Source organism: Eptesicus fuscus, chromosome 9 (assembly GCF_027574615.1).
Source record: "Eptesicus fuscus isolate TK198812 chromosome 9, DD_ASM_mEF_20220401, whole genome shotgun sequence".
NCBI classification, from domain to species: domain Eukaryota; kingdom Metazoa; phylum Chordata; class Mammalia; order Chiroptera; family Vespertilionidae; genus Eptesicus; species Eptesicus fuscus.
The window spans coordinates 45,734,110-45,755,682 of NC_072481.1; the positions used below are offsets into that span (position 1 = coordinate 45,734,110).

Sequence of the window (21,573 nt, forward strand, 5' to 3'; positions counted from 1 at the left end):
GTGTGTGTTAATTAAAGCACACGCTCTATCCTGCAGTGGCCTCGTTTCCCTGCAACATTTTTCTGTATTAGACAGGAAATCCTTGGAGAGGAGGGACCGGGTGTGAGGCCTTTCTGAGTCTTTGCATCTAACAATTCTTGGCCCACAGAAGATGTGTCGAGGTCATTTCTAAGATAAACCACTGACAAGGGCATCTCAAGACATTTTATCTTAATGAAGAAAGAAGTTTCTGCTTATGAATCCTAAGAGGCCTCTTTCTGCAGCTTAGGGATGTGGAGAAAAGGTGTGTGTTTTTTCTATAGAAAGTGCTCCACTTGAGGAATGGGATTTGAGTTGGGGACCGACAGGTAAGAAAATGCAAAGGAAAACACTTAGAAACTGTGGGGAGGGCCCTCTTCCAAGAGCAGCCTTTTGGTGGGTCTGGGTCTGGGAGCGTCAGTGAAGGGCAGGGCAGCACTGGGGGCGCGGGGACCGGGCGCGGGGACCGACCTCGGGGCTTGGGCTGGCAGCAGCGCTTCAACACGAAGCTGATGTTGTCCGTGCGCAGGATCTGCTTCTTGAGGTGGCTCATGAGCTCCCCCAGGCTGGGGAAGCCGCGGTCCGAGCCGTGCAGACTGTAGCGACCCTTCTGCACCTCGATCTGAAAGTTCTTGAACTGTTTCTGGCCACCCGGCACCTGCCATTCAGGAAAATGAGCAGAAACAATGTTTTAAAAGAGTTGGGCATATGTACCGTGGGGAAGGAAAGAGGAAGCTGGTGAAGGGTATACAGAAGCTCAGTGTTATCTCTGTCCCGCTTCTGTATCTCGAATTATTTAAAATTAAAGCTTATTATAGCCAAGGAAGCAAAACAATACATGCGTAAGTGATAAAAGGGGGTCGCGGAGAAGGCACTGATAGGGCAGCTGACACTCGGGAGGCAGCGTAACAGCAGCGATCCCGCGACAGCGGCCCTGGCCCCTCTTCCGCACCTGCAGGATGACAAGCATGGGAATGCCAACCTCTGAGAGCTTTCAGAACAGCTGCTATGATTACACGACGTGGCGCATATAGAAAACTTAGTAAGCACTTCGTGAAGGTTAACCAATGTTATTATGCATGAGATAATAACTGCTTTATCAAATTTATCCAGGAACTCCCTCAAACGAGGCCTCCCAGACTACATGTCTATCTGAGGAGAACCACCCTGGGAGAGGCAGTCAGCTGTCTGGTCCAGTTTCAGGGTTCCACGTGTCACGGAGAGGAAGTAGAAGCACAAGTCTTCCTTCATGGGCACTTTTGGTTCAAAGGAAACTATTTTAGTGGTCAAGAATGAAAGACAGGAAGTTCTACTTATGCTGTGAATTGGGACAAAATATTTAAAATCTCGATGCCTCAGCCTCTACGATGGGATTAATACCACCCACCTCACAGGGCTAGGTGAGGCTTACATGCGAACGCCTGGGTGAAGTGCTTAGCACAGAGTCCAGTGAGCTAAAACAAACAGTACTCCTATCTGTGACCCTGCTTCCCCCAGGTAAGGTGGCATGACGTGTGCCATGTCACTGAATCACTGACATTCTTGGTACAGGTTGATGCTACTTTAGAAGGAGGTTGAGCTGTCTCATGCACCCATCCAGGTTAAAATATTGAACTTCCTCCAAAGACTAATGACGACAGAAGACAGGCCTCCTGCCAAGACAACAAGCCTGACAAGTTCTCAGCCACTGCGCCTGACTCAGCGTGAGGCCTCGCTGTGCAGAAACTCCCCGGCTGGCAGTGGCCCCCAGAGACAAGGCCAGGACACCGGGCAGCACTGGGTACCTGCTGCCAGTTCCTCCTCCCAAGCCCGAGTCCAGTCCCCAGGGTCCTCGGTACTTTTCCGCTCTGTGTCTGAGGTCTTCAATATGCTGCCGTGCTGCCTTCCGTCTCACAGGCCCCACCCACCCGTTCTCCTAGTGCATATTAAACCCAATCAACACTCGCGTATTTACTTGGACTAATTCTGTAAAATGCATTGTCTTTTAAAACCATTACATGAATAACAAAGACGGGTGGTCTAGTGGGATCAAGTCAAGAATTCTGCGTTTTCAAGTCAATAAATCTCCACTTGTCAAAACATGGGCTAGGAGCCTGTCTGTGCACATGTCTGCAGCTACCATCCGCAGGAACGGTGTCAGGCCACGTGCCCAGGTGCCTTCTTGGCACGGACTGTACCAGTGAATGCCACCAACGCACACAGCTCTGGGCCTGCACGGACCTGGGCACTGAGCGCAAAATAAACCACTCTACAAGTAATTACAATGAACGTGGCAAGCGTTGGTGTGAACTGGTTTTCTGGTCATGTTCCTTGCCAGAGCCACACTGGACCCTGCCGGGGGCCCCTTGAAGGAAGAGAGAAGAGCAAAGGTCATGGGGTCTGGCTGCTGGGGAGCAGCCTCCTTTTGGAGAACTGCCAGGGATTTTCTCGGAGACCCAGACTTTCCTACCCACCCCCCATCCCACACCCCACGAGCAGTCCTCTCCACAGCAGCTCCTGGACCAAGTTGTGTCCCCTGTGGCCCTGTGGCTTGACCCAAGCCAGTGTCTTGACTGACCTCAGGCTTTTCAAAGCAGGTGACGGTCATGAGGATGTTGTCAAAGTCCGTGCAGCTCCATCGCAGCACATACATGCCCTCCTCGCTTCCTTCCTGCCGCAGTTTATTGATGGCATACTCTGTGCTGGAGGGGGGGAGACACAGGGAGAAAGAGCTCACCAAACAGGAGCACTCTGAACCCTATGGGACAACCACTTCCCTGCACTGCCTCAAGTCTTACGGCTTCATCACATTACCTGTCCTCAAGTCCACTCAGGTATGACACGTGAGGCAAGCAGAGAGGCTGAGGAGCCCTGAAACAGACCATCTGAGCTCCAAGGTCCAGAGGAGGACTCGGCATGCTGCCCAAGGCCCTGAGCATGTTCTTCCCCACTGCCCCACACATGCTGTCTCCAGCACTAGCCTGAAGAACGCCCCCAAGCTGGTGATGGGAGCTGCCCCTGATGCAGTGGTGGGGGGTCCCTTCCCACCGTCCCCAGGTGGCACACTAGAATAGGAGCCTCAGGAAGGCGCAATTTCGGGGTTATTCTGTCCATTGCTGTACCCCCAATGACTAGAGCACCCCTGGGCTCATAGTAGCTGCTCAATGAATGAGGGAATAATTGAATAAAGAAATCAGTGAAGATTAGAAAAATTTTAGGGGGAACATGCCTGTCTTGAACTCCTTTGTATTCCCAGGACTGATCAGCCCCGGCACACAGAGGGCAGTGAATAATTGCTAAATAAATACACATATGAGGTTACTACACCTAGTACATGGTACTTGCTAAGTGCTGATAAAAGGGCTGATATGGTCAGCAAGTGTGAGAAAGGCAGAGACCAACTGCTCCCTGGTCTGTGACACCTCCACACCTTGATCCCTCACATGAGAGGCCCTTTCTCCTCTTTAAGACCTGGCAAACCACTGTTAATTCTTCAGGTTTTAATCCAACTGGAATGCTGCCTACTCTGAGAAGGCCTTTTAGGCAATGAGTTTCAGGTCCCCTGCCCCCCCCAGAACATCGAACATTCATTCAGTCAATAAACACTTACTAAATGCCTACGATGTGCAAGGCGCTGCTATGGGGACTGAGGAAAAGCAGTGAGCAAAGTAAGACAGTGCCCTGTCTTTGTGGAGCTCATATGTGGGAGGGTGAAAGTGGGCGACAGGAAACGAATGGACACGGAAATAAACATGGTATGTCAAGAGGCAATGCCTCTGAAGAAAAATAAAGCAGAGTGAAGGAGCCAGGAAGTGTGGGGTGTGGAGGGGGAAGAGGGGTTGTTATATCATAGAAGGTGATCAGGGAAGACTCCACCGATAAGCTGGTACTGGAGGAACACCTGAAGGAAGTGGTGCTATGCAGATTCTGGAGGAAGGGCATTCCAGGCCAAGGGAAAAGCAAGTGCCAGGGCCCTGAAGTCTAACTGGTTGGGGTATTTGAAGGACGTGCTTCACTATAATGCTCAGCCCCTTGCAATCCATCGTGTGTCTATTTCCCTGTGAGCCTCTCTAGGCCAGGGTTCACCCCTAACAAACTACCTGTCCACAGGTAACTAGGATAGGGAAGAAGGTGGGAACCAGGTCACACGGAAGGCAGCTAAAGAGACGCTTCCCCAGATATATTTCTGTCTGGAAAGAGAGACTGAGAAGAAACACAGCAGCTGATTTCCTCTGCCTGAAGGGCAGTCATGTGTGAGAGGAAGTAAACTGAATCCCTGTTGCTTCCAATGGCAGAACTCCAATGAGCAAGCAGAAGTTAGTGACAGAGGCAAATTCAATTCCAGACCAGAAAGGTATGCGTGTCTGTATTGGTTAGAGCTGGAATCTACTGACTGCTCGTGTAGTACTAAGTGCCCCATCACCACAGCTATCTGGACACCTCAGCTACTAGTTCTGAGATGCAGGAGGGACGAGAGTCCAACAAGGCCCCTCCTGGCTCTAAGGCGTGGTCGCCCCGACTATCATTTATCGGACACTTTACAACAAGCTGACTCGGGATTCCATTACTTACTACTCTTCTGATGTTGAGACCTGTTCCTACTTTCTTAAGTCATCCGCACTGTTTGGCACTGCAAGGGATTAGGAAGTGTAGACTTCTTGGTCAGCTGGGAAGAAGTGAGGGGTTAAACTACGAGGAGACCCCAGGAAGGGACAGAGCTGAGGACCTGCTGCAGGGACCAAGATGAGAGAGGACAGGAAAGCCTGACCAACGGACAACAGAGATGGACAGGGAGCACCAGGTCAGCACTGAACAATATGCTCAACTGGCCCCAACCTAAGCAGCTGATGACACCTGTGTCTGAGGAGGCCACACTCCCCATCACTAAAATGTGGGTTCTTTTCACACCAGAGGCAACTGTAAAGGTGAGAGAACCAACCAGATCGGGCCGTGACAGCCATTCTGTATGTTGTGGACGATCAATGGAGGAGCCACATCAGTGCAGAGGTAATGATGGGCGTCTGCTGTGAGCCGAAAGTAGCCATCTACCAGGGACACAAAGGACAAGGCCTCCTCGTGGGAAGAGAGCTTCAGTTCCTGTGGAGAGAGAGAAGAAATGCCCATGTTATATCATCTGCCTACCATCTTAAGCAGCTAACTCTATCGGGAGGTACACAGGAGAATGGAGAATGCATGACACCAAAAACACAATGGAGAATGCATGACCTCAAAGGGAAACTCCTTTTGTTGATAACTTACATTTACATAGGATTTTGACCATTTGCCACTTTCTCAGCTATTATCTGAAAACTATCAGATGAGGTACGGTGTGTGTGTGTGTGAGGGAGGGAGGGGGGGAAGCTGTGGAAGGCAGACCTGTGAGGAAGCTGCCACCTGGGTGCTGATGGAAAGCAAGCCAGAATCAAGGTGGCAGAGGCATGAGAATGGAGACGGGAGAGCACAGTGCGTGTAATGGTAGCCTGGTCTTGGCACTAAGCAATGACTGCCTCGGCAGGCATTACACCTGTTTTACAGGAAAGGAAGCAGAGCATAGATGGTTGATCTCATGCACAGATCACTTTCCACAGGACTGAAGAAAGGAGAGGCTGGAGACAGAAAAACAGACCAGTGAAGGGGAAGGTGGTGGATAAAAGCAACAAAACAGGATGGAGGGAAGGACCTAGTCACAGTGAGCTGTAATGCCAGAGAGGAGTGCTCTGGGTTGTGAGCCAGGGAGGCCAAGAGAATGCAGGGCCACCATAGGGATGGCAATTCAGGAAGGAGATTGTGCTAAATGTGCTTCCTCTCAGGTGTAACCTGGCATCCACCTGCAGATCCCCAAGAAGCAAATTCAAGATGGTCTGGTTTGGGTAACCTTTCATCCAGTCATATGAGACACCACAGAAGCACTTACATTCCCTAAGAGGGGAAGTCTGAATGTAAATGGGAGACGTTGAGGAGACGCAGAGAGAAGAGACGAATCAAGATATGATTTTATAACGTGCTAGCATCATGCTTTCCTGATGCTTGAAAACCCCTTGGCTGTGAAGGGACGGAGTAGTGAAATAAATAAGAGAAAGCACTGCACAGTGTTCCCCGCAGGTTTTGGAGCAAGTTCATCTGGATTCAAATCATGTTATCTCCACTTGCTATTATGTCTAAGCACGTGCAATCATCACTTTTATAGGCCAAAGACTGTCAAATATTGGCAATTTCAAATGGTTTAGTCTAGTAGCTGTGTGACCATGGTAAGCTACTTAACCTTCTTGTGCCTGTTTTCTCCTCTGTAAAACAGGGATAATAATATACCCACCTTATAGGGTCAATATGAAAATTCAAAGAGTTGACATTTGTAGTGTTTAGAATAGGAGGTATCTGACATGCAGTAAGAGCTAGTGTTTGTATAAGAAAATCAAGTAATGGGAAGATCAAGTATTTATTTCTTCCTCACTTTCCCCTGCTCCCTACACAGCACTAGCGTGGCACAGTCTCCGGCCCATATGGTCAGAGTGAGCTCTAACTTAAATGACAGGTGTACCACTGGGTGCCAGGCTTGACTGTCAGCCAGGACAGGGCAGGCTCACAAAAACCCGTAGCAGCTGGCTGCTGCTCCTCTGCCATGCTCCGGCAGGGTCTGGCCGCACTGAAAAGCCAGACCACCGATGTGCCAACCTCCCCCTCACAGTAGTCTCTGGGCAAGAGAATGCCTTGGAAACGAAGCAGCCCAGGCGGAGCTGCCACTCTCTCACCCTGGGCCCTGCACACCTCTCCACAAGTCTCAGACTCCCGCTGGAGATGGAACCAAAATTCCCGCATCTAAGGTTCTTGTGAGGACTACACAAGGCAATGGAGACACAGCATACAACACAGACTAATAGCTATAATGTGCTGGATAAATAACACTTATATTTTCTCCTTACATTTTCCCTCTTCCCACTAACATCTATCTGGACACTTCTACTGCACTTCGTTTTTTACCAAGGCTTCCTGATGAAATTAATGTATATTGTTTTAAAAAGGGTGGGAATAAGAAATTAAAGTCACTCAGAATCCCACTATAAATAATAACTGTTAATATTTTATTATTTTTCTAAGATCACATATAGGTATATACATACCTTTTCAACATTTTTTGAACAAAACCGGTACCATTCTATTGATTGTTTTATATTCTGCTCTTTTCCATTTAGAAAGTTATTTTTCCAAAGTATTAAAAAATTCAGCAATTTATATAATACTAGAAGCCCGATGCACAAAGATTCATGCAAGAATGGGCCTTCCTTCCCCTAGCTGCCGGCAGCACCTTCGCTCTGGGTGGAGCCACCTTTCTGCCTTCCCACGCTGCCCAGAGGCCCAGAGCGGCTGGAGTGGTACAGAACGCCCCTAGCCGCTCAGTGCCTGTGTATGCAAATTAACCCGCCATCTTTGTTGGGTTAATTTGCATACTCACTCCTGATTGACTGGTGGGTGTCACAAAGGTATGGTCAATTAGCATGTTACTCTTTTATTAGGTAGATCCCACTACTTAAGTAAATTATGATTTATTTTCTCATTCTTTTATGATGATGTATTTAGATTATTTTCAGTATTTTGATACTGTAAATGCTCTTGGGATAAACATTCTCACTCACAGATCAATGCCTACATTTCACTGTTTCTGCAGACAGATCCCTAGGCACCTGAATGGAGGGACATATCAATATGTTCTTTTTTGGTTAATCCTCCCCTGAGGATCTTTTTTCCACTGATTTTTAGAACGGGTGGAAGGGAGAGAGGATGGGGGAAAGAGAGTGAGAGTGAGGGGGAGGGAAAGGGAAAGGGAAAGGTGATGGGGGGAGGGGGAAGAGAGAGAGAGAGAGAGAGAGAGAGAGAGAGAGAGAGAGAGAGAGAGAGAGAGAGAGATCCATGTGAGAGACACATGATTGGCTGCCTCCCGCACACACCATGACCAGAACCCGGGATCAAACCTGTCATCTAGATACGTGCCCTTGGTCAGGAATCAAACCCATGTCCCGTCAGCGTGTGGGCTGAAGTTCTAACAACTGAGCAACACCAGCCAGGGCATCAATATTTTCAAGAGTTTCAATACATGTAGCCAACTGCTTTCCAAAAGGTACATCAAAAAGATAATTTATGCCCCTGGCTGGGTGGCTCAGTCAGTTGGAAAGTCATCCCATAGGGCAAAATGTTTTGGGTTAGGTTCCTAGTCAAGGTACATACCTAGGTTGAGGGTTCCATCCCTGGTTGTGGATCATATGGGAGGCAACTGATTGATGTTTTTCTCTCTCATCGATGTTTCTTTTTCTCTCAAAAAAAAAAAAAAAAAAAATCAATAAAAATATATCCTCAGAAGATGGCGGCATAGTTAAACAACTAATCTGCTGCCTCACACAACAATTTCAAAAACACAACTAAAAGACAAAAACGTCTACCACCCAGAACCACGGGAAAGCTGGCTGAGTGGAAGATTTACAGCTGAGAAGAGAAAGGAGCACAAACGCTGAAAAGCTGAGGTACGGAGGCACGCGAATCGCGCCGGCAGCGGGCGGCTGGGTGCGCGGCTTTTCTTCAACCCGTAGGGAGACAAGCTCCTGATCACTCTGAAATCCAGTTTCTGGGGACACTCGGGGGACCCAGACGCCTACGGGGAGAAGCTGGACTCTCGGCCATCGGGTCGGAAAGTGAGAGTGACTTTTTTGCAGAGGTGCGCCCAGCAATCATTGTTTACTGCGCTGGTGCGCGGGGCGCAGGGACTTGGAAACGGGAAAGGCAAAGACGGCTGACGGCAGCCATTGCCGTTGGCCACGCCCCAGCCTAGTGACGCCCTGAGACCCTGCCCAGCCCTGAGGCCCCGCCCCGCACATTCTACAAACCTGCCCAGGCTCCACACAGCGGCTTTTGCATATAAATGGCCTGTTCTGTGGCAGCTTAACCAACTACAGCTCCAGACTGCTCCAAAACCGCCCAAGCAAAGGAGGAGAAAACTAGTTCTTGCTGTAGCTCCTGCTGGGGGACACACAGTACACAAGGGTACACCAAGAGTGTCCACCTCAAGTAACTGGGAGGCTGACCCGTTGAACCAATAGGACACCTAGTAGACAAAACTACCCTACCAACTCAGGGAAGCAGAGAATATGAGAAGGCAAGGAAACAGATCACAAACCAAAGAAATGGAGGAGAATAAGCGACTGGACATAGAGTTCAAAACCACGGTTATAAGGTTTTTCAAGAATTTCATGGAAAAGGCCGATAAATTCAATGAGACCCTTGAGGATATGAAAAAGGACCAACTAGAAATTAAACATACACTGACTGAGATAAAAAATATTATACAGAGACCCAAAAGCAGACTAGAGGATTGCAAGAATCAACTCAAAGATTTGGAATACAAAGAGGCCAAGGACACTCCTCCAGAGAAGCAGGAAGAGAAGAGAATTCAGAAAGTTGAAGATAGTGTAAGAAGTCTCTGGGACAACTTCAAGCGAACCAACATCAGAATTATGGGGGTACCAGAAGAAGAGAGAGAGCAAGATGCTGAAAACCTATTTGAAGAAATAATGAACGAAAACTTCCCCCACCTGATGAAAGAAATAGACTTACGAGTCCAGGAAGCGCACAGAACCCCAAACAAAAGGGATCCAAAGAGGACCACACCAAGACACATCATAATTAAAATGCCAAGAGCAAAAGACAAAGAGAGAATCTTACGAGCAGCAAGAGAAAAACAGTTAGTTACCTACAAGGGAGCTCCCATACGATTATCAGCTAATTTCTCAACAGAAACCATGCAGGCCAGACGGGAGTGGCAAGAAATATTCAAAGTGATGAATAACAAGAACCTACAACCAAGACTACTCTACCCAGCAAAGTTATCATTCAGAATTGAAGGGCAGATAAAGAGCTTCACAGATAAGAAAAAGCTAAAGGAGTTCATCACCACCAAACCAGCATTATATGAAATGCTGAAAGGTATTCTTTAAAAAGAGGAAAAAGAAGAAGAAAGATAAAAATTATGAACAACAAATACATATATATCAACAAGTGAATCTAAAAGTCAAGGGAATTAAAAATCTGAGGAAGAGAATAAACTGGTGAACTTAATAGAATCAGAGGCATAGAATGGGAGTGGATTGATAATTCTCAGGGGGAAAGGGGTGTCTGTGTGGGGAGTATGGGAAGAGACTGGACAAAAATCATACACCTATGGATAAGGACAGCGCGGGGGGAGGTAAGGGAAGAGGGGAGGTAGGAACTGGGTGGTGGGGAGATATGTGGGGGAAAAGGAGAAACAATTGTAATCTGAACAATAAAGATTCATTAAAAAAAAAAAAAAGAGGAAAAAACAAACAAAAAAAAATAAAAAAAAAAAAATCAATAAAAATATATCCTCAGGTGAGGATTAAAATAAATAAAAATAAAGTTACTCTATATGTAAAAGGGTGACCGTCTGTCCTAAACTATATCACCAGATTCTTTCCCAGCACTGAGTATTGGCTAAATTTTAGGCAAAACATGGTATTTCCACGGTGTTGACTATCTTCATTTGTGAGCCCACCCTGCCTCACCAGCGCGTTCTCTCCCATGTTGTCAGCGGTGACTTCCCTGACACAAACATGTATATTTTGGTAGGGTTCCCACTTCCTCTGCCAAAATGGCCTGCCTGTCTAGAGCATGTCCTCAAGTGATACCAGAAGAGAGGAAGTGAGACTGAGCACCGCTTCCTCTGTCCGACAGTCACTTGGGTGTGCCTGCCACTACGATGAGGACAGCCATGGAGACCACAGCCACCAGCCCGACATCTGCTAAAGTGCAAAGTGGGGCTTCCCACCAGCCCTCTAACTCTGCAGAGGCCGAGCAGGAGCCCTGGGGTGGGGGTGGGGGAAGCCCTGACTTTCACTCATCTTTCTCTTCTAATCCACTAATTTTGTGAAATAAACACTGCTGCTGAAGTATCTTTGGGAGGGCAGTGAATGCTGAAACAGATACGCTTTTACAAGACCAAACAAAGGCACTGGAATGTACAGGTGTAACAACAACTGACATTATAATATCAGTGTCAGCATTAGGGACTTTTTGGATTAAGTAAGACAGTCATCAGTTTTTCTCTTTGGGACAAGAACTCTGAAAAGCATGTGCTGCATCACTGTCCTCAACGAAGACGCCCTCTCGACACCAGACCCAGACTGAATAGCTTCGGTGCAAACTTACCATCTTTTTGTTGTCCTGCTTATTAATGCTGACCACAGACTCCTTTATGACAATGTGAGTGATTTCAGGGAAGTACGAAAAATTGTTCCACTCTTCTCGGATTTTGTTTTTCTCCTCATCCTTCTTGTGTTTATTTTCCAATTTTTTCCGTTTCAATTTATTTTTTTCCTTTTCAACTGGAACAACCTGTCAGTGTGCATAAAAGTGACAGAGTTGAGTGGGCTTTCTCATTTTCTGTTGGAAGGTCACTGCTTCTGGGAAACCAGTGCGGAGCCTACATCCAGGGAGAAGCAGCCAGCATGCCTGGATTTCAGAGGAATTGGCGAGGGCACCGTGGGCTTAGGATGGCAGTTTGGGGTCCTATCAGGGAATACTGGACTTTTACATCTAGAGGAGACCTTAATGAGCACAATGACTTAACTCCTTACATAATCTATGATGTACAAGTAAACTCAGAAAGGCAAATAACTGCGCACTAGACACACATCAGGTCCCCTCAGTCCTGCAATCATATGTTCAACAAAGGCAGAGAACATGCCCTTTCCAACTATGACTGGACAGAACATGCGTGGTCTCGCTCTCAAATCTATCACTGATTGTCTCAGCTTTACAATATTCAAGTGAAAATTTTCAAAAGAAGGTATAAATGTCTGAATAACCTAGGGGGGTAATACATTTCTGCACAAGTTTAAATATTTTGTGCAGCATGAGTCTTGAAGGCTAGAGATCTGGGTTAAGATCCTGCCTTTGCTGGCTACTTCACTAGTTAGTTCATCTCTTTGTGCCTCCGTTTCCCAAGCCATAAAGCAGAGATCTTACATCTTCACAAGGTTCTTTGAGGATTAGATAAATTCCTGTTAACACAGTACCTACTACACAGAAAGCACTCAGTATGTGTTAGGATTGTTAATTAAGCAAGACAATAAAACTAGAGAAAATAAATCTCACTGAACATTTATTATATGCCAGGCTCTATGCTAAGTGACATTTAGTTCTTGCAACAACCCTACCAGGTACATATATTTTAATGGTAAGCACGTAGCTGATATAGGTGAAGTAACCCTCGGCTATGTAACTACAAATAGTGAAGCTAGGGTTTGAACCAGGTCCATTTAGGGTTAAAACCCATGCTTTGAAACCCCTCTGCTCTAACAAATACTTCATAAAGAAGCTTCAAATTAAAAAATCAGTTATCCTATTTCATGGAGTCAGAGGCCCAAGTTCAATTTTCGGCATAATCACTTATTAGTTATGACCTTGGACAAGTTCCTTAACTTCTCTGTGTCTCTGTGTGTTCATCTATAAAATAGAAATAATGACAGTATTCCCTTCAAAGGTTTTTGTTTTTTAAGGAATAAGTGTAAATAAGAGTTAATACATGTAAAATGCTTTGAAAAGTACTCTTGATACATGGTAAACACAGGAAATATCTGCTATTATTATAATACTACATATTATATATGTTATTGTATTTCTCTATTTCTCCATAATAGTCAATAAATGCTACATGGACCTACTGCAATAAAAGATGAATGATAGCCCTGGCCGGTGTGACTCAGTTGGTTGGGCATCTGCACTTAAGAGGTTGCCAGTTCAATTCTTGGTCAGATCACAGGCCATGGTTGTGGCCTCCATACCCGGTAAGGGCCGTGCAGAAGGCAGCCAATCGATTTATCACTCTCACATCAATGTTTCTCATTCTCTCTCCCCCTTCCTCTCTCTTTAAAAATCAATTAAAAATTCTTAAAAAGAAAAAAAAAAGGATGAATGACATGGGTCTCCTGCCTAAACAAACTCAGCTGACGGGTGATGGGCATGCAAACAGGTAACTCCAATGGGATCTGCGTCTGGATGCTCTGTTTTGGTCAGCCACCCATCACCACTTACATTTGGTTTCTGCCTCCATTGGATTCCAAGATTTCCAGTCACCATCACTTCATAGTAGAGAACATTTCCACTGTCATTTGGATTAAACCAATTCATCTCATTTTCTGATGAAATCATTAACATGGAAGTCTCAAATATTTCAGCACCATAATGTTTTGTCAAAGTTTCCAAGGTCGCCAGGTATTTCACCTTCAGGTCATGCGTGGACACGCTGCTGTCACAAATGGTCTTGTTGTTAAATTCCTTCAGGAAATCCTTGAAGACATTATTTATCCGCATCCTGGTAAGAAGGTTCCTCTGTCTGATGGACTTATTCAATGTTTCTGGAATATATCGCTTGTAGCTAAAAGAAAGTAGAAAATGCACCTTTTTTTTTACGAAGAGGTTAGCAGAGAATAGTTTAGAAAAAAACCTAAGTCTATAAATCTCCCTTCCACGTGTTGTCAGATGAGAAAGAAGGATCTACTCCCAGATCGTTAGATGGAGTGAGCACCGAGGAGGATAGTCATTAGGAGGAAGATAGGTCAATAGGCACTGAAAGAGAATAGAAAAGTACACATTCCACAGACCTTATTGAGATGGGAATTCCTGTGAGTACCATCAAACTGACTTAGCTATGCTCTTGCTTGCTAGTGCCATTGTCCTGTGCATACTGATATTCACATAAACAGACTACGATACAGCATTGGTTTGAAAGTGGTCTGAAAGGTGTCAAGAGTGATTATTGGTGCTATGTTTTACTTGCATGCATGTTTTATAATTTTCCTATGAAGACCACATATTGTTTTTTATTAGAAATGAAAAAATATATATATACTAGCGTCCCAGTGCATGGATTCATGCACACTGAAAGGCAATTAATTAGAAGAAATATTTTAACATTGCTATTTGTGTCTTGCTAATGAAAAGAAAATAGGATTCTACCGAGTCTCCTATCTACCTACTCCAGGACCTCTGTGAGTATCAAATGAGATCAGGCATGGGAAAACGCTTCACAAACATTTGGTTAAACTGTAAAATGTTTGCACCTGGCTATAAAGCAAGTCAGGACCCTGGGCTGAAGAAACTCCAACGAGGCTAGTCGCTAGGGAGAGGAAGCCTGGCGATGCTATGTGACATCATTACCCAGCACCCACAGCCACCATTTCTGTGCTGGGCTGAGCTGAGCTGAGCTGTGGGTCGCATTTTGCATTATGGGGTCTTGGCAGTGTTGGCTGCGATTTGGTGGGGTTTTGCTCCGGGGTGGTGGCGGGGCCTGGTCCCACTTGGGGGAAGCCTAGTGTTGGTTTGTCAGTGCCAGGTCCACAGTGTCGTTTATTTTTAAACGGCCAGTGCGTGTCATAGCAGCTCCTGCATTGAACGTCTGCCTCCTGGTGGTCAGTGCACATCATAGCTACCAGTCGGACAGATGGACACTTAGCCTTTTATATATACAGAGAAGCTAATTAAATACCAAAGTATTTGTCATGTGAAAATGTCCCCAAAAGTAAGCTGAAAGATTATCATCCAGCAGGGGGTTAAGGGGAAAGTATCTATGACTAACAGAATCTCAAACTGCTAGACCAGGAACCAGCTTTAAAGAGAGTAAGAATACCCATGAAAGAAAGAACAAGTCCACTGGGGGCCAAGCAGGTTGGAAGATGGGTGTGCCTGTCACTCTGGGCCTGAGGCAGTACCTGGCACAGGGTAACCCCTGCTGTGTGAATAGCTTCAAAACAGTGGAAATTGTGCAGCTGGGAGTTTATCCCCAATGAATACCATAACTTTTTAAGGGTAATGTAATGGAGGGGAAGACTAGAGGAGAGTTGCGATCCTCTTGAAAAAATAAAGAGGAGGTGCCCAGAGGAAAAGCCACAGGAAAAAAAAGGTAGGAACAGAGCATGTATCTAATCAGTGCCTGTATTACTGAGGAGCAGTAGTGATCTGCTCCAGACTCCAGTCAAGGACAGAGGAGATACAGAGATGCAAGAAGTAACCTTTTGAGAAAATGCATGCCACCTATCACAAATAGTACAGCTACATATCATTTCCTCTTCATAATGAGACTATATTCACTTATGACATCACAATAGCTCACCGGAAAAAGTATTATACTTCGTAGATGTATGGAAATTAAAATTATACAGACTGAACATTACTTCACAAAGACTTGATCGCAACTGACATATAATTTCCTTAAAATACAGTGACCATCCTTCACATCAGAATTAACAGCTCTCTAGTGACCTCTAGTTCAGATTAGGGATGGTAGTGGCTACCTGTAGAGCTATATTGAGAAGGATTTTAAGATGGGTCCAGCACAAAAAGAGAAAGTGCAATGACAGATGGCAATGCCCACCATGAGCAGAGAGGAAGAGGAGGGTATGTGGGCCACTAACTTGATTGGCATCCCTGGCCCAGAACATTCACCCTCGTACACATTTCTGAGGTCATCAGCGAACATTTAAAATCAGGACATAATCATAATTGTGCTACCTTTTATAGATAATCTAAAAACATTTGTACTCTACGGAGAGGAGGGGTCAGCCAGAAGTTGGCAGAGGTTAAACTGAGATGCTCGAGAACATATAAAAATAACACCATCCCCACAATCCATTCTTAGCCAGGAGAAAGGTTACCTGATGTCCTTGGGGAGTTCTGGCAACTGCATCTTCTTGATCATGGCATAGTGTGAGATGGCCAGCACGGCCATGCCCAGGCACTCGTTCTCGATGTCGTGCCCATCCTGCTCAGTCTTGGGGTCTCGGATGGGAGCCAGGCATTTGACCAAATCATACTGTCCCTTTGGAGCAGAGGTGAGAAGAAATGAACCACAATTAAGTTTCAAGCATAAATCCATGTTTCTGATCTTGAGAGGAAGGTTCTCCACACAGGGAGGTGCTACCCAGAGAAGCAGCACAGCAATGAAACTAACAAGTCTGATAGTTTGCAACACACAAGTGCTGGCGAGGATGTGGAGAAAAGGGAACCCTCGTGCACGGCTGGTGGGAATGCAGACTGATGCAACCACTGTGGAAAACAGTATGGCGTTTCCTCAAAAAATTAAAAATAGAACTGCTGTTTGACCAGCAATCCCACTTTTGGTAATATATCCTACGAATCCTGAAACACCAATCAGAAAGAATATATGCACCCCTAATATTCATTGCAGCATTGTTTACAATAGCCAAGATCTGGAAACAGCCCAAGTGCCAGTAGATAAAAACGTTGATGAGTGGATAAAAACACTGATGAGTGGATAAAAACACTGATGAGTGGATAAAAACGTTGATGAGTGGATAAAAACGTTGATGAGTGGATAAAAACATGATACATTCACATAATGGGATCCTATGTGACTGTTAAAAAAGAAGGAACTCTGACCCCTTTGCAACAGCATGGATGGACCTGGAGATTATAATGCTAAGGGAAATAACCAGTCAGAGAAAGACAAATATCATATAATCTCACTAATATGTGGAATCTAATGAACAAAATAAACTGATGATCAAAATGGAACCAGAAACATGGATATATGGAAGAGACTGGCGGTTGCCAGAGACGAGGGGAGTAGGGGTGAGTGGATAAAGAAGATGAAGGGATTAGCTAAAAAAAAAAATACATGCATACCCCACGGACACAGACAATGTGTTCGTGTGGTAAAAGCCAAGGGAGTGGGTGGAGGGCAAAGGGTGGAAGGGGTGGTGGTGGGGACACCTGCAATGTCAACATTAAAATTTTTTAATTAAAAAAAAACAAAACACTGATAGTTTGTCTGACACCAAAGCCCTTTCTCAACAGCTGGGTGTGAAGGGGCTCAGGAGATGTTCTCCCCAGGCTAATTCACTCATTTATCAAATGCTTATTGAGCATATGCTAGGTCCTGGTGAAGAGCACAGATATTTATAGGGCTTCCCCTATAAATGGTGAACAGCAGCGTTGTCCTAGGTTTGGATTGCACCAGGGCAAGGGAAGGTGACAGCTGGCTGGGGTTTGATCACACTAATTCCACAAGCATGTACTGAGATAGCCTCGTCTCGGCACCGGGTGTATGACTGACAGAGCACCACGCCCCATCCTGAGGCAGACCTAGAGGAAGGGGAAGAAGTGCACGTTCTACAATGCCCCATTACCTCATGTAAGTTTTTTCAACATCTGCTGCTCAGGTTTCCAGTAGTGAAATGTGTAACTAAAATACTGATGGGAGGTGCACAGCATTCCAAGAGCCAATGAGGGCTCAATACATAAATAAATAAAACCAAAAAGCTGTACCCACCACCTGCCTTGTACAGACTGATGAAGATGATGTCAATGCTAGCTCCCCTCTACTAAACCCTAACCTCAGTGCTAGACACTATACTGTTTCATTTATCTTCACAACAGCCCTATGAGGTAGATGTTAACATCATCACTACCTAACAAATGAGGAACCTAAGGCGCCAAAGGTTAAATGACTTCATTCATTCATTTGGTGACTATGAATTACTAAGAACCAATTATAGGCCAGATGTTATTCTAGGTGCTAGGGATATAGCAAACCAAACTACATCCCTGACCTCATGGAGATTCCCTTCTAAGAACAGACCAATAGAGATATTAATTATCACGTAGTTATAAAAATCAAAGTCAAGTAGAAAGATAACATGACACAGAGCCAGGGACCTAGGGAGTGGTGGGGTAGAGAGTCTAACTTAGATGTGACTCCAGAGATGTGGTTGTTCAACCCTGCGCTACAGCCGCACTCAATCCTTGTAACTTAAAAGATACAGCACTCTGAGGACTGGGGGCCTTTCGCCTGTTTCTAGCTGTGAACAGAGGTAGACACACTGTCTGGAGGTGGTGTTCCCACATAAGCCACTCCCTTTCCCTGAAGGAACTTTGGTGGTTTTGGATGGAGGATTCGCACCACGGCAGTTCTCCTTCTCTTTCTCCCAGGGGAGAACAAGACACTGACCACTTCCACATGCCACAGAGCGCCGGCAACCATCACCTCGGCCAGCAACGCGTGAAGACAGAACAAACGCCGAGACTGTTCTGTTCTGTAAACATCACTGCAAACCTCACGTAGCTCATTCCTGAAGCTCCAAGAGGTCAGATTCTAATGCTACACTGAACTCCCAATGAATGGCACCCTCTTCCTTTACACTTCCTCTCCCCAAAAGGTAAAAGAACTGGGAGGCTGAATTCAAAAAGACCAACCTGAAAATGGCCAGTTCATTTTTTCAGCACTTGCCCACGGCTGTGCATTTCTGTGTGTGTGTGGGGGGGGGGGGGGGGGGGGGGGATGGAGTGTAATCAGGCACTGAAGCTGAAATACATGGAATGCAACTGTGACAAAATCACGTGTATGAAAGTATATCCTAAGGAATCAATAAAACACTATGCATAAACATGTATGTATGAGGCTGCTCACAAAGCCTGTAACAGTGACAGGCAGCATAATAGGGAAAACCTGAGAAAAGTAAAACATGTCCAGAAACAAGAGATTAGTTAAATAAATGATGGCTTTCTTCTGAATTCCTCTACTCAACTTCCTACCTGAAATCTCCACTTGGGTGCCTCACAGGCATCGCCATAAGAAGACATACAATTCCCACCCCTTCTCCAACTGGTTCCTCTTAAGTCTTCCCATTATCTATCAAGCATTGCCCAAACAGAAATCTCAAATCATCTCCGACTCTTCAAATTCCTTCAGCTTCCACATCCCACCCATTAGCAAAACATATTAATTCTATCTCTGAAAGTAATCACAGATGCATCCACTTTTCTCCAACCCTACTGCCCCCACACTAAGCTAAACAAACATTCTCTCCCCTGGGACCAATTACAGCACCTTCTCAGCTGAAGTGTGCTCTCTCTGGGCTGCAGCAAAATCCACTTTCCCTGTAGCAAGAAAAATCATCATCGGCTTCAAACATAAATAAAATCAAGCCCTCCAAATAGTTCTTCATCGCACTTGGAGTGGGGGAAAGATAGGCCCTCGCCAGCGCATACAAGGTTCTGTGTGGTCTGCCCAGCCTCCCTCACCAGTCTCATTCCTATCACCCTCCAGGCCTTCTCCAGCCACACCGATTCTCCTCTCAGGGCTCACCCACCTCAGGGCTTCCCACATTCTCTGTATCAAATGTTTTCAACAGGAGAGATTTTGCCCCTGAGGGGATATCTGGCAATGTCTGCAGACAGTCTGGATGGTCACAACTGGGAGGATGGTGCTGCTGGCATCTCATGAGTGGAGGCCAGGAGTGTGGGTCAATGTGTGGAGGTGGTGCAGTCCCTCACCATGAAAAGTCATCCAGCCCAGGATGTCAGCAGTGCTGCTGCTGAAAAGCTTGCTCTACGTGGAAGAGATGCTTTCCCTACTCCTCTCTTAGACGTGCAGACTCTTCTTATTCTTCAAAATTCAGTATCAATGTCACCTCCTGAGGGAGGCCTTTTCTGATCACACTACTGTAAGTTGGTCTCCCCAGAGCTCACCCCTCCCCATATTCTTTTTTTCCTTCATTGCACTGCTCACAATTTCTTATGTATTACCTACGTATCATTTTAATTGCTTGTTTTTCGTTTGCCCAACTTGATGGTATGTCTGATGCTTGCAGAGACCACTTCTGTCTTGTTCACAATATCTGCAGTGCCTCAGCAAAGAGTACACAGACACTCGATACGTGTGTGCTGAATAAGCTGGTTACTATGAAGTTGTTGAAATAACAAAAATCTGTATTTTAAATTGACAGTTGAAGGACCATAAATAAGATGACTAAAAAATCAATTTATAAAATCATATGAACAGCAAAATTTTTTCAAAAAACTACATAGTGTATAATGCATATCTGCTTGGTACAACCAGAAAGCATAAAAACAAAAATGTTATATACATATATGCTTCACATAAATGATATCTCAGGGTCATGTAACTTAGATGATCCTAACTTCTCTCCTGGCTTTTTTCTAGTGTCTCATCTTTCTACCGCCACTGTGACGCAGTGGTCATGCCCTTCCTCCCAAACGTTCCTGTGACTGCTGACAAGTGTCCTCATCAGCCCCATTGCACTACAGGTTCCCTCTGCTCTCTCCACAGAAGGCTGCAGATGAGAAGTAAAAGGGTAGGAGGCGAAGGGGAAAGGAGAGGAATGGGGAACAGGTGAGTGGGGAAAGCCCACAGGGGGATAAACAGCCCCGGAACACTGAATTGCTGCCTTTCCCTCCTCACTTGGGGAAAGTCCAGGGGTGGCAAGAACTGTCCATGAGAGAGGCTAAAACGTGTCCTGGCTGTGAAACAGACAAAAAAGAGAAGTATCCTAGCCCCCACCAAGTTCAGCTGCATCAGGGAATCTGAACCCTACAACGCCTCCCCCATCCCATGAACCCAGGTTCTCATGGCCCCAAACTTCTTACCTGGGCAAACAGATACTCCAGAGAGCTGGCGTCAAGGAGAGGGGTTGCATCTGGAACTTTTTTTTTCTCGTAGCCATTTTTCTGCTTCTTTGGAGAATGTCGCCATACCGACTGCTCATTATCATTGGTCCCGTGCCAGTTGGTAAAATAGAACCTGGAACGCAGTAAGATTGTGTCAGTTGTGGGAACGAGGGCCTTGCAATGTATGGGAGTCGTGTCCTGGTTCCACCTGGACCTATCAGCGCTAGAGGCTAACCCTCCAGAGAAGCAAGCAGACAGACAGACCTTCCATCTGTAGCACTTGGTTGCCTATGAGGTCCTTCTCTTTTCATTCTTACAACACTCCCTGAAGAGCGTCCTGCCAAAGCCTCGTCTATGACTCGGAGATAAAGTGACTTCCTTAAGATCACACAAATAGCGCCTGCAACTTTCATGTCTTCCTAAACAGGAAAACACGCTGGCTGACCTGGAGGCTAGCCCAGTGCCTCCCTTTACCTTTAATAATATCATCCTGCCTTGAATCCAAGACATTTCACTCACACTTTTACATTTCGGAAATCTAATGTCATCACACAGCCAAGGTGTACGGTTAATATGGCAGTGTTTCCTAATTCTCAGATTGCTGTTATTAAATTGATGATTTATCTTATAATAAAATTTTAAAATAGGAGAAATAAATGAAGATTACTACAAGCACCAGCTTGTAGTGTTGTGAATTAAATGCTTGCCTTGTATGAAGATATAATACCATATAAGACAATAACTATCAAAATCATTATCTAAAAACAGCAAACTATAATTGAAGATTATTTCCCAAAATAGAGCTGAGATTCCACTGAAATAGTTGCTAACATTTATTTTCATATTACACCTTCTTTAGTGGTGAGATTATAAGGTTTCAAAACGTTTGTAGTTTGTTATAATGCAAGTGTTTTAGCTTAGGGTGGGATCTTTTTTCCCCAAGTTCAAAGAGCTGTGGTAACAAAGCAATATCCTGTTGAAGTGCAATGTCAGGTACAAAGGCAAGGTGCTAAAAATGAAGCGGCCATGCACTTCCTGGCAGCCAAGAGACTGGGAGCAGGCAAAGGCAGCTTCTATAGGGAGGCACTC

At 45.4% G+C, this 21,573-nt stretch overlaps 1 protein-coding gene across 1 annotated transcript in view; it reads right to left on the bottom strand.

Moving 5' to 3' along the window:
• Nucleotides 1-21,573, bottom strand: part of JAK1 (Janus kinase 1) — a 134,462-nt gene that overhangs the window by 22,904 nt on the left and 89,985 nt on the right. Inside the window, exons 5-11 of the mRNA XM_054720877.1 lie at nucleotides 20,464-20,617; nucleotides 15,711-15,874; nucleotides 13,093-13,435; nucleotides 11,206-11,391; nucleotides 4,937-5,094; nucleotides 2,576-2,699; nucleotides 490-676 (exon numbers count right to left, since the gene is read on the bottom strand). Of these exons, the coding sequence (XP_054576852.1) occupies nucleotides 490-676; nucleotides 2,576-2,699; nucleotides 4,937-5,094; nucleotides 11,206-11,391; nucleotides 13,093-13,435; nucleotides 15,711-15,874; nucleotides 20,464-20,617 (1,316 nt within the window). The remainder of the gene's footprint in view (nucleotides 1-489; nucleotides 677-2,575; nucleotides 2,700-4,936; nucleotides 5,095-11,205; nucleotides 11,392-13,092; nucleotides 13,436-15,710; nucleotides 15,875-20,463; nucleotides 20,618-21,573) is intronic.